This window comes from Ammospiza nelsoni, chromosome 3 (assembly GCF_027579445.1).
Source record: "Ammospiza nelsoni isolate bAmmNel1 chromosome 3, bAmmNel1.pri, whole genome shotgun sequence".
Classification (NCBI taxonomy): Eukaryota; Metazoa; Chordata; class Aves; order Passeriformes; family Passerellidae; genus Ammospiza; species Ammospiza nelsoni.
In genome coordinates, this window is record NC_080635.1 from 24,289,561 (window position 1) to 24,302,735 (window position 13,175).

Below are 13,175 nucleotides of genomic sequence, written 5' to 3' on the forward strand. Positions count from 1 at the left end.
TGGGATAAGGCAGCAGCCTGACCTTCAGGCTGAGGTTACTCTGGATTTTCTCTATGTGATTTAAAAATAAATCTTATTTCCTGATAAAAGTCTTGTTAAGGTTTTGATATTGCCAAGAGCAGCTGTGGATGCAGTAGAAAAAAAATTGTATTGAATAAATCAGAAATGGTGTGCTGAACATGTGTATCTCAGGGAAATGACTGGAGACAGCCACACAGGGTGTTCACTTGTGTACCTGGAGTGTTGCCTGTAGCTGGATTAGCCATTACTATCATACATACTGTTAATTGAAATGCACATTTCCTTTCTTTCCCCTAACATACTAAAATGTCACTGTAGTTCTTGGAAGTTTGCTAAGTTACCACATTTGGCAAACTCAAGTCAGTATTTTTTAATGGTGTACTAAAGGGGAATGTAGGAGTTGGATGAACAGCCTATTGTAGGTTGTCTGTGGCTTTTATTTACCCTTCTGTGTGTGGAGCTGGATGTGTAAGCACCTCTGCCAGATCTTAAAAACCATGAAGAGGCATAATGTTGTGCCTAGCAATTTCTGAGAGGAAGCACTTTTGTGTTTCTTTTCTTGTTGCTGTTTTTCTGATTCCTGAATTGTTTCTATTTTTTAGAGTAGTTTTTCTTAGAAAGGTTTTTCATCATTCTTTTGAATATTTAAAATTACCAACTTCTTCTCATACTTTGTTGCATACAGATGTCTGAAATGCTGATGATTAAATCAGTTCTACAGCTAATTTCAAGCGTTGCAAATTTATCTTAGAAGTACTATTCAGATTTAGATTCTTGGAATGAAAACTTATTTTTTAATATTAAGAAGGTAATGCTTGCATAATACACTGTATTACTGGATTAGAATTCCAGATTTCTTAGTTTTTTAGCTGTATTTTAGAGCACAGTTCCTGGTAGATTTTGCAACAGTGTAGTAACTTTTGATTACTTTGGAAAATAAATGTTTATAAGGATTAATTCCATATTGTAGGATATAAGTACAGCATACTTAGTTTATGAGTGAATAGTAAATCTTTGTGTTTCACAAAGTGCATTTTAAAAGGAATATTTTTCCTTAGTCCTGTTGTCTTGAAATGACCATGTTTGGATAATTATGAGGTTTTAATTTGCAATTTATTTTTCGATATTTACTTCTTTTCCATTGATTACTTTTCATTGTTCTGCAGCACATAATTTTTTTACAGTAATGGGAGGGGGAAGTGGAAATACCTCTTAATACCAATTTTTGTATTCCGTCCATGTAAAAGTCAATTTCTTGAAAACAGAGGGCTTGACATGGTAAGCAGCTCTTAAGTTGATTATAAGATGGAGTTTTGGTTACTTACAAGAATCTGAAATTTGCTTTGCAAGATACTAGATTGCTCAAAAGTAGTATTGATGTGAAATTTAAGAATAAACGATATGATGATAAGGATTTGAGTTTATACTTTTTTCTTACACTTCTGTGTTGCAGAGAATGCAAATGAGGTCTGGTTGTTCCTGTCTAGGAGTTTCCTTCACTGAATCCGAGGCTGCCTGTTGGATAGGAACCTGAGGGAGAACTGACAGGGTAAGGCAGGCAGTGGTAACAGCACCTTGGCAATCTGAAGTGATACATTACCCAGGGGATGATGAAACAGCTTGGGGTTTTTCCCTGTAGTTCAGAAGCACACAGAGCAAAATATTAGCACTGTGGAAATTAATGAGAGTTTTGCTGGAAATTTGTGTGAGGGAAGGACTTCGTTTCTGGGTGTTTGGTCTCTGCAGTCAGTGTGGAGTCGCTTAATGCTGCTGCAATCCTTTTATGTAATTTAGCAAGAGATGGATTGGGTTAAATAGAGTTATCTTACTCCGTGCTCAGAAAGGTTGTGAGGGATGAAAACGCCACGAATTTGATGTAGCACACTCAATTCACAGCAGTACCATTCTCTGCAGTGACTGTTGCAGTAACTGATTTGTTCTGGTTTTGTTCTTGTGCTGATTGTTTTTCCAGTGGCAATGCATTTCTTCAGGTATTCAATACTTGTGTTGGGATTGTACATTAAAATTCTGAATGGAGAATGATATAGAGCAACAGAACAATTTAAAAGATCTTTTAGGACAGGTTCATTATAAAGCACAAGAGAGATCTTGTCAGAATTCCTGCTGACAGGATGTGTACAAAGGCATACTGAAGTTGTGAGGATCAGTGGGTGTATGTCATAACTCCAGCAGTAATTGCTTCAGGTGCTGGGGATGTTCCTGTGTGCAGTTTGATTATCTCCCATTATAAAGGTTTAGCTACAGCAGTCATTGCCTTGCTCTAAAGCATCGATTTCCAAAGGTCACTGTTCACTCCAAGGAGTCATGCTGCCAATCAGGAATTGATCTCATGTATTTGCACAAAACTCTTGAGTCTAGATTTTTCCAACAGTTCTGCAGATAGATTTATTTATGTGTGCCTTATCAAGGTTTGATGTGGATTGTATCACACTTTTTGAAAATTATTGTTCTAGATGTTGCTCTTCTAAGCTATCCATTAGCTTGGGCTTTTTACAGCAAGTGAGAATAAGTTTATTGCTTTGTATCTGAAACAATCTGTTAAGGCTGTATGAAATGATAAGTGACTTTGAGAAAGAAGAATAATTCTATTGTTGCAAGCTGGAATATAACTTGAGTAAATTTAAAATCCAGTATTTGCAGCTCTTAGAATATGGCTAGTATCTGAAGAGTGTGTGAATAGTTGGACTGCTTCTGGGCAAATCTGGTTTTAATGGCACTGCAGGTTGTAGTCCCTGCATGTGTTATATGATACTGTGGATTGTGTAGCATGTTGGTTAAAAATTTAAGATAGTTACCTGGGGGTTACCTGGCCCTGCCCCCTGCTGTAAGCAGAAGAAGCTTCACAGTTAGAACAGGTTGGTCAGGGCCATTTGTGTTTTGAAAATTTCCAAAGAGGATGATTCCAACCCCTTGCTTGAACATTCTTGCTTGTGAATGTTTTTCCTTGCATCTGGTTGGGGTTGTGTTCCATGTTTTGGCTCTTGCTTTGTGCCTTGCTGTGTGCTGATGAGAGGCAACCTGCTTGGCTCATCTTAGTTTCCCTTTTAGCAGGCTGCAGGTAGCACCTGGGTTTGCCTTCTGTTGTCCAGGCCTAAGAAAAGCAGTTCCTTCATGTGAGCACATGATTTTACTTGCACTCTGTTGGACTCCTTCACATTGTTTTGTATTCTTAAGAGCAGTGTCTGTGTGTGAAAGCCCAGCAGATTTCAGCTGGGAGCTCAGAGTGCTGCTGGAAAGGGAATAATCGCTCCCCTGGCCCACTGCTTGCGCTGCGGTGATGTGTGTATTCAGTGTGTGCTCCAGCCCCACATGTGCTTTAAGCTGACTGAAGCACTGCTGCCTTCCCCTGCGTTTAACTCTCCACCTGCCTCATTCCCTCCTGTGCTGGCACTAGTGCTGCTGTAGCCCTGTGGCAAGCCAGAACCAATCAAGGAGCTCATCCTAAGTTGAAACAGATCAATGTATTTTATCAGATCAGTTTTTCTTCCAGCTGACTCTTCAAAGCCTTGAGCTGACCCAGGGAAGGTGGATGAGAGGAGGGCAGGACTGCTCTATTCATCTTCTATTGCTCTTTGCTCTGTAGTAGGTCAGAGTGTTGAAATGAAGGCAGAGGCTTTAAGGCCAAGTACTAAGAGTCTCCCAGAGGACTGGCTTGCATAGCTGGGATTTCCTTGTCAGTTTTATTACTTTCAACTTCTCTTATGTTCCGTTCAGGAACGTGTGATAAAGGGCACTGCGGTTATTTCCCAGAAGGGATAGGCAGGGCTTCTTGCACAAGTACATGTTATCCAAGTTGAAATATATCTTGTATTCACCAGTGTGGTAGAAGTATGAAATAAAATGGTAGGGGCTTTGCTAATAAGCTACAGGGAATATCTGTGCTGGGTTGTGACTAATTAGTGAGGATTGCCCTTTGTAAATTAGTTGGATGCACCCGCAGGGCTGAATTTGGCCTACTTCTTATAAGCAGATTTTTTTTTGTGCCTTTTTTTAGGACACTGTAGTATTGATAATTAGATATTTCCTAGGCTGCATTGTAACAGTGCTCCAGCAGTTTGTGTGACTCTTCCCAAAGTGTATTTTCCACAGCTTTCTCTAGTGTGGGCTCTTGGCAGGGCCCTGGATGCATTGATGGGTCCCAGTGGCCCAGCCAAGCCTCACCGAGAGCCTCCACTGGCTGAAGTCTCCAGAGACTGATTCGAATATAGAAGTGAATCAATGTTTAAGGGTCTAGGGCAATGGTCTCCAGATGTTTGTGATTGCACACTCCTATTGGCAAGATTTTTGAGCATGTGTCCCCAATATATTTATATTAATTTGCATACACAAGTATGTTTGTGTATATTACAACTTCATATACCAGTGAAGTTTTAATAATTTCTTCTTGCACCCCACTGGATTTTCTTGCACACATCCTGCTTTGAAGACCACTGGTTCAGGCTTCATAACTCTTTAATTTCACTCATTGTAGAAAATTTTATTTTCAAATTCTCATGGCTTAATATGGTTTGTACCCACTTCATACATCACTCATTGCTGTGGCCCACTGTATGTTAACAAACAGTGAGGAGGACACAAAACTAGAAAAGATAGTTGGCAAAAAAAGTGACAAACTTTTCTGTCATTTGTGCCATAGGAAAGGTTTTAGGAAAATTCCTCAGGACAGCCTTGCTTTTGTTAACACACTTCTAAATGATCATCTGTGTCAAGGTCACATGGTGCTCAAATTCCACTTTTCAAAGTAGACTCAATGACTACTTTTGGGTGAATTTGTTTTTGGGCATGCAAGTACTCTGTCTGATTGTTTGCTGCTGCCTCTGTTGCTCTCCTGCAATTAACAGGGCACTAATCGTTTGGTAATCCTTGTTGAAAATAGGCATTAGTTAAAAAGATTTAAACCTGCAGTGTCCTGGTTTTGGCTGGAGCAAAGTTATTTTCTTCCTAGTGGCTGGAACAGTGCTGTGTTTTGGCTTTAGGTTGAGAATAACACACTGATGTTTTAGTTGTTGCAAAGCAGTGCTTGCACTAAGCCAAGGCCTTTTCAGCTTCTCATGCTGCCCTGCCTGTGTGGGGGCTGATTTGTGTTTGTAATAATAAATCCTGTGACCAGGACTGGAGGGGCCCTGCCTCCACCTGGGTGAAGGAAGGGGACTACCAGGTTTGACTACCAGGTTTATTGGACTGGATTTGGCACATGGAAGCCACAGGACATACAGGACTCATTTTCACAGCAAACTCATGGACTCCTAGGCATAAAAGTTGGATATATCTTCTTCCCTATCATGCATCAGCCTCTGGGAAAATCCAACAACACAATGGACTGTTCAAGGCCACTCTGAGAGCAAGGGGTACGGGGACATACAGACATTGGGATAGGGGATCTGCTAAAAGGGCTGGCCCTGCCCAATCAAAACTTTAACATCCTGTAGAAGTAGATAAAGTTCCTATAGTGCACACAGAAAATGGTGTTGTGCAAGGCAGTCTGGGTTTTTCCTGTCTCAGGTAAAGGTAGACCCATCCATGGGATTGGATTTGCTCAAGCACCTGGGTGCACTTAGTGGGTAATGCAGAGGGATGAAGTCTGGTGTGTACTCAAGGGGATTTGATTTTGGGGTAGAACAACCAATGAGGATGTTAAGTGCTGTATAATGCTGTATTTCATCACTGGTTGCCTTATGCCATGGCAATGGTATTGCTGTAAGATTCATGAAGAATGAGTGCTGATGAAACTGAGCAAAGTGCAGCAGCAATGATGGAACCAGACAAGCACAGCAGTGATGAACCAGATTTCAGCATGTAATCATCCCAACAGCATTTACCATCTCTGTCACTTTGAAGGAATGATATGACAGATGGAGCCCAAAGTCCTGGACTAAATGAACTCAGTGGACATCTTAGAGGGGTGGCCCATAGATTATGGGCCTGTATGCCTGCATATATGGCAAAAGGCAGGAAAGGTGGTTGTGATTTTGTGGGATGCATTGGAAAGTGTGGGACCGGGACATGATGACCTTGGAATAGAATAAGGGGTGGATATTGTCTTGGTTTTGACTGGGGTAGAGTTACTTTTCTTTCTAGTAGCTGTGTTTTGGATTTAGGATGAGAATAAAGTTGATAACACACTGATGTTTTAGTTGTTGCTGAGCAGTGTTTGCACCAAGTCAGGGACTTCTCAGCTTCTCACAGCACCCCACCAGTGAGGAGATTGGAGGTGTGAAAGAAGCTGGGAGGAAAATAGTCAGCAGATCAGACCCCAGCTGACCAAAGGGATGTCCCACACCATATGGCATCATGTGGAACAATAAAACTTTATTATCTGGGATAAACTTGTAGGAGTTTGCAGTATGTTGGGTAGATTTTTCTTGTATCACATTTAGCTAGTAAAGCCAAGTGTATGTTCAGTAGTGGGTGTAATAGTGAAGATTATGTATTGCTGTTAGGATTTTCTGACACCAGTGTGTACATGCATTTTATTTTCCTTCTGATCATTCTATGCAAATTTTGAAGAATTCAGTGAATTTAACAAGTTTATCTTAATTTGTGTCAGTTGTTTTAATACCTCCAGAGTATTAATTGAAGAAAGCTCTGTGGTATCACTTCAGCTAATAGTGAACCCTTATTATGATAAAATCATGGATAATATTTGGTTATGTAAAGGAAAGACATTTTATGATGTTTAAATAATGCTGTCAGTATTTCCACAGACACATGGGTTGGGATATACAAAAGTAGGTTTGCAGTGTGAAAACAAGGGTAATTTTGTATAAATTTTTGCTTTTGGTTAGCTAGGAGACTTTGGAACCTTGTTCTTGAGACATGGGTATGCTTTCAGCAGTTAAAGGAAATAACAGCTTTCTGTAAGTAGTACTATCACTACAGTTAAAACAGAATGCTAATTGCTTATTAATTTATTCTTAGTAGTACACATTTATATTTAAATTTCCTGACATCATACTATGTCATGCCATTTGCTTAGCATTGAATTGCAATATCAGTGCTCAAGCTGGTGGCTCTATGCAAGAGTAAGCAGCTGGGTTGCTGAATCATGGGAGAAATTGCTTTTCTTAATAGTCACCTCCTGAATGCTGATTTTTGTCAACATTGAGGTAGTTCTCTTTAATATACTTTGTTTTTCTGTCCTCCCTGAGAGATGATACTGAATAATCCTCACACTGACATGCACTCCATTTCTGCTTCACCATCACTGTAAGCTAAAGCACAGAGACAGACAAAATCCAGGCTCTGCAGTATAGAGGACACAGTACCTCTGCTAGTGTGCAATATAAGCTATTTTCAGAACCAGTAGAGTATAGAAAACCTTCAGGAAAGAGGTTACAGAATCACAGGACAGCCAAGGTGGGAATGAATATGTGGAGATCACGTTATCCCCTGTCCTGCTCAGAGCAGACTCAACCAGAGCAGGCTGCTCAGGGTCAGAGCACGCAGGTCAAGGCTGTGGTCCAGCTGTGCCCTGGGTATCTCCAAGGATGGAGACTCCATTACCTTGCTGAAAAACTTGTGCCAGTATTTGGCTACCCTCAGAGTTTTAAAAAAGTTTTTTCTTTTGTCTACATGGACTTTTTGGTTTATTTTGTTTTGATTTGTGCCCTTTGCCTCTTGTTCATTGCCTGGGTATCACTGAGAAATATTTGTCTCTGTATTCTTAACACTCCCCCACCAGGTATTTATGTACAAGATAAGGATTCCCCCATGGTTTTCTGTTCCTCAGGCAGAACAGTCCTGGTGCTCTCAGTCTCTTGTATAGCAGGTGCTTCAGTCCCGTCAGTGTTTAATCATTATGGAGATCAGGATGAGGAATGACTCATGTGGATCTGGTCAGGGACAGTAAGTTTCTATTTGTCAAGAAATAAGAGAGAGAGCAGAACGAATTAAAGCCAAAACTGTGTTATAACATTTGAGTGATAAGTATGACAGCACAACTTTAAAGGGAATTTGAGAAAGAAACAAGCATGGAATGCAATGATCAACTTGATGTGAGTAGAAAATATGCTAAATATGAGATTGGATAACTTCAAGGAAGCTGGGGTACCAAGAAGTTTTGGTAACAATAACATCAGTTGGTATTTGAACTGGTGGATTAGATGGGATCCTCACAGTTATGGGCAAGAGGGATGATAGTCTGGGATGAATAGGAGAGCCCAGAATATGCAAACAGAAGCTTTGAAGGAGCAGCAGTTGGAGGGGAGAGTGAGTGTGAGACTTTGTGGTGCAGCAGTCCCTGATGGAGTGGGCAGTGTGTGAGGAGTTGGTGGTTGTGACACTGTGAGGCTTAAAGTGCTCTGCATTTGGTAGTTGCCCTCAGGTTGGGCAGGGCGCATGAATTCCCTCCCTACCCATTGCTAAAGGGGCTGTCAGAACTCTGTACTGTTAAACTCAAGTTTAAGTGCTCTCCTGAATATTGCTGAGGAGAAACTGGAAGTGGCCACACTGACACTTAGCTTTTGCTAAGAAAGGTCTGTTAGAAAACAGTGTTTGTTTTAATGCTTAGTCATGTTTTGGCTATGGTTTTGATTCTAGACTGTAGCAGCATCCTTGTGACATTGACCTAAGTTTGTTTACCTTTTTGGCTGCTCAAATTAGTGGCTACAGCCACTAATTTGTAACAGTTTTTGTAGGCTCTGTAGTGCTTAGTTATTCCCTCTCTGGGATTAGCTGGGAATAAATTCCTATAGAAGCATTTTAATTGGAGTCTTAGATTGCATTCAGTGTTGATATTTTTACTTCTTTAAGTTGTAGAAGTTATTTTTAATCAGTTTGGTTAATCATTTGTCTTTCTCTGATTTCAAATTCTAAAAACTCCCTGGATGGTAAAACATTGCATTTTGTAAATCTTTGCATGTAACTGAATTTGATTTTGATATAAATCAGCAGACATCTGTAGTACTTAAAAACTTTGTCAATAGTAGACAACTGTCAACTTCTTAAATTGTTTAATAAAAATACTAAGATATTCCAAATTGGTTTTGTTGTTGAAAACAAACTTTTGTGTGATACATATCAAATATCCACCTTCTCCTTTATTCTAGTTGTCATGGATGATGATGATGATGAATCCTGTCTCCTTGATCTTATTGGGTAAGTTTTCCACAAGAGTTGTTGCACAAAAGTTGGGAATCATAATTTTGCAAAATCATCTTCTAGAAGGTGATTCTGTCTTGGTATTGTCTAAAGATGAGGTGACTTGCAGTGAAATGAGCTGACATGCTTCATGTCTTCCACGTGGAGATGTGTGGAGTGCAAAGCCTTTAATGCCAGTGGATACAAGCTGACAGTCCACTTGCTGACATTCTTCTCAGGAGAGGCTAAGGAATGTGTGTTCTTGGAGAATGGATTCTCTTCTCAGGTAGTGCTAATACCAGATCAGTGTTGATGCATGTTACTGCTACTGCAAACTTCATAGCAAATAACTTTTTTTAAACACATCCTCAAAGATGTCAATATTTTTGAGTCATGGGACTAGATAATTTTTTAATACTAGGCTTGTATTTTAAGTGAAGAGTAAAATTATTTTTTCCTGAATTTGGAATACTTAAATATTTCATTTCTACTAGCAATACACATTGGCATCTAAATGTTAGGAAAAAAGAATAGCTCTCTGTACTGTTTCCTCTTCACAACAAAGAATTTACCAGCATTTTGGTCAAAGATGGTTGATTTTAATAGAATCAGGGACTTTGAATGGACATATGTGTTGTTGGTGGGTTTTTTGTAGCCCCCTCCCCTTATTTCCATAACAGATTTATATGGAGTTATGTAGTTCTATGTGGCAATCTCCAAAAGTAATTGGGATAGCTGAAGCTTGAACAAGTTTTGTGTGGATTGTATATGTGACAAGTTGCCTTCCTTTGGCTATCATTTGTGTCAGTATTCAGGAACAGATAATATGCTATAAATGCATATAAAACACAAGAAGAGAATTGAACTTTTCATGCCCAATACTTTGTTCAAACTCTGCTAGAAATTAGACCAATATCAATCCCATAGCTCCTGCTAAAAGATCATTCCCAGTTCACATGAGAATTTTTTACTAAGTGTAGGAAATAATTAGGCTTTTTACCTTTCTTACACACCTGAAAACTTCCAGTGAAACCAGTGAGAGCTGTAACTTCAGAAAGACCAAAACAGCCTCAGAGTGGCTGCTGTAGTTTGAGGGTTGCTCTGGATGCAGTAGCAGAAGCAGTTCCTGTGAAGGCTCAGTTACATTCTGTGGGGTAACTGTTGTGAGAGGTTACTGATTGTGGCCATGTGAAAACACTTCCTGCTTGGAACATGAGCATAAAGATGATCATGGGACAATTAAGTGCTCTGTCATGAGCTTGAATCATGAGGATCCTGCTACAAGATCACAGGTGGTCCAGAAAATGAAGTGCTCTCTATACAGATGAGTGTTTGTGTGAAAATTACAGTGTTCTTGTTGCTCCTGGCAGCAATTATTGTCTTAAGCATCTAGAAGAATAGAAAACTTTTTTTTTTAAACTGATCTGTGATTTGGTAAGTGCCATTTAAAATTCCTTCCGTACTAAAGACAATATTTAAGGTTATGAAGTGTTCTTAATTTTTAATTGCATTTTGCACGATTGGAGGACAGTGAGGGTGATTAGTATTAATGGCCTGGTTATTTTACTGATAAAACTCATGAGCATAATACAACCCTATATGAGATCATAAGTTCTGTGCTCCTTAATTTTTGAAATTCTGTGAAATCTACTATGAAAATGACATTTGTTTCAAAATATATGTAACCACTTCAATATTGTAAGCATAATAGTACAATAAAGTTCCTGCCAAGTACTGTCATGTCTTTTGTAAACCCATGAACACAGGTTTTTTTTTTTCAGAAAAAAAAGGGAGTAGAGGTGTGTTTGTCCTTCTAGGAGAGTAGTTGTGAGCTTGAAAGATCTTTGACTTTATGCATCTTTATTTTCTAGGACCATCAAGCAAGAAGGAGACATTTTTAGTTACTGCTTTTTTACATGATAATCGCCTGCTTCTAAAAAATGTTTCATTATTACTTGTTAATCAATGAACATGTTTTAAAAATCAGAGAAACCCATGTCAATTTACTCCTTATGCTAAGGGAAATGCTGTATAATTATTGCATTATAATAATCCCATGTAACACGGCCTTGTATTCTTTTCACTTGTTCTATGCATACAGCTAAATTAATGTATTTGTATTTGTTTGAATTTCTGACACTCATTCTATCCAACTACATTTTTAATAGGAGTTTTGTTTAGTGGTAGTGCTAAGTTAATTAAATACACTGAAATTCATAATATTTAGTCAATTATTTCTATGGTTGGTTTCACTTGGAAAAGGTGCCACTTTTTCTTCATGAGGGGACTGTTACTCTGGCAATCATAAATTTTTATTAACTTGTGTCAAAGGTGACAGAAAACCCATCAAAGAATCAGATTTGTAAATACCCTACTAGATGCTAGCTAAACAAGGCATTACAGTTTAGCTGTAGAAGAGGTGGTACCTGTTTTAGTTCTCACATTATTTGGTGGTAGTGTATTCCTTAGTTTTTGTACTGTGTGCTGTCATAAAATACCATGTTTTTTAAGAGAATATGAGTATCACCCTCATAAAGGGAAATATAGTAGAGTGCAGCTAAAATTTTGTGATCAACATAGTTCATTTGCTTGAAATGCCTTGTTACAATGGCAGCAGAAATGATCAGCATCTGGAGGTTGTGCTGATACAGAAACACAGAGCCCCAGATGACACAAACTTTCAGCTTTGCATTGGGTTCAATGAAAGATGTGTTTTTACTAGAACCCTGATTTACATGAGTACAGTATGTGGCTTAATTAAATTAGCCTCATTAGTAAAAAGGACTTCCAAAAAGTGTTAAATGTCTTTATTTTTTTCCCCCCTTCAGGGACCCACAAGCGCTGAATTATTTTCTACATGGACCTAGTAGTAAATCTGTAAGTACATTGCTGTGTATTAGACATAGATAAACTTAATTGACTGTATTAGTTCTAAACATTATTTTTGTCTTTTACCAGAGCAATGAAGACTTGACTAATGCAGAATATTCTGTAGCCAACTCAAATTCAATTTTCGCCAACTCCAATGTAAGTGCTCAGGAGATAAATGACATTAGTATTGAGATTGCATGCTTTGTATGGCTTTGCTTGGCTTCATAAAACTGAATGAAGCAGATGTGGGTTTCAGCTTTTTCATGTGAAAGCTCTGAATACTGACATAGAACCTATCTTGTGCTGTTAATATTTTAAGTATTGCAGTGGAGAATTAATTGAAAAATACTGCACTGTTGGGATGTGTTTTGTAAATATGTAAAGCAACTTGCTGAGCAGTGAAAATGCTCTCTGGTGTAATTCTTCAGTAAACTGCATTTGTGGCTTTAGTGAATGTAGGAGTAGTAGTGCTCAAAGATAGACCTTGAAAGTTAGTCATTCATATGCTCTCTGTGTATGTTAGAATCCCTTTTGTTTCTTAGTTTATGCAGATTCTGAGCTGACAGGTTTTCTTTAAATTAATGAGTGAGTTGGTTTTTGTTTTTTTTTTTTTGCTTTTTGTATTTTTTTTTTTTTAGACTCAGGAGGTAACTTTGGATGTGTCCTTCCTGTAACTTCAGTGTTAGGGAAGTTGCTTTAAATTCATTAGGTGTTGCAAGAGGTCTTCAGTGTTCCTTCTTGCCAGGAATGTTGTGCAGCCCTGGACCACGTTTCACACAATGAGGTCGTGGAATCCCAATCCTTGGTGATAAATTCAAGGCTCTAGTGTGGGTGGGAGTCATGCTTTGATTGAACATTGGACTGGAGGACTTAAGAGATCCCTTCAGATTCACATTTCTTTGGTTTCATTTGTGTGTTTTTAAAAACAACTGAATTGTTAATCCCACAATTAAGTTATTTGAATACATAGAATAGGATTTTCTTGGTAATTCCTCTTTCTGTGGTACTGTTACCTTATCTGTTTACCTCATTTTCATAACAGATACATGGATACACTTGTAGACTTAAATAATTGGCATGCAGAAATTCTGAAAACTATTAATCTGTGTGTGGAGAAGTAGTGACTTTCCTGTAGGCACAGGGGTGTAAGACAAGCTGGTTGAGATAATGGTGAGGGAGTAGGG

At 38.7% G+C, this 13,175-nt stretch overlaps 1 protein-coding gene across 6 annotated transcripts in view; it reads left to right on the forward strand.

Annotated features, from left to right (window-relative positions):
- Positions 1-13,175, forward strand: part of BICRAL (BICRA like chromatin remodeling complex associated protein) — a 45,854-nt gene that overhangs the window by 15,731 nt on the left and 16,948 nt on the right. For 4 of the 6 annotated variants that reach the window (XM_059469443.1, XM_059469444.1, XM_059469441.1 and 1 more), the window contains exons 2-4: positions 9,090-9,138; positions 11,949-11,997; positions 12,079-12,147. In XM_059469443.1, coding sequence (XP_059325426.1) covers positions 9,095-9,138; positions 11,949-11,997; positions 12,079-12,147 — 162 coding nt within the window. In that variant the 5' untranslated portion in view covers positions 9,090-9,094. Of the gene's footprint in view, positions 1-1,474; positions 1,571-9,089; positions 9,139-11,948; positions 11,998-12,078; positions 12,148-13,175 lie in introns of all 6 variants that reach the window. The other 2 variants (XM_059469445.1, XM_059469440.1) reach the window with 1 other exon arrangement.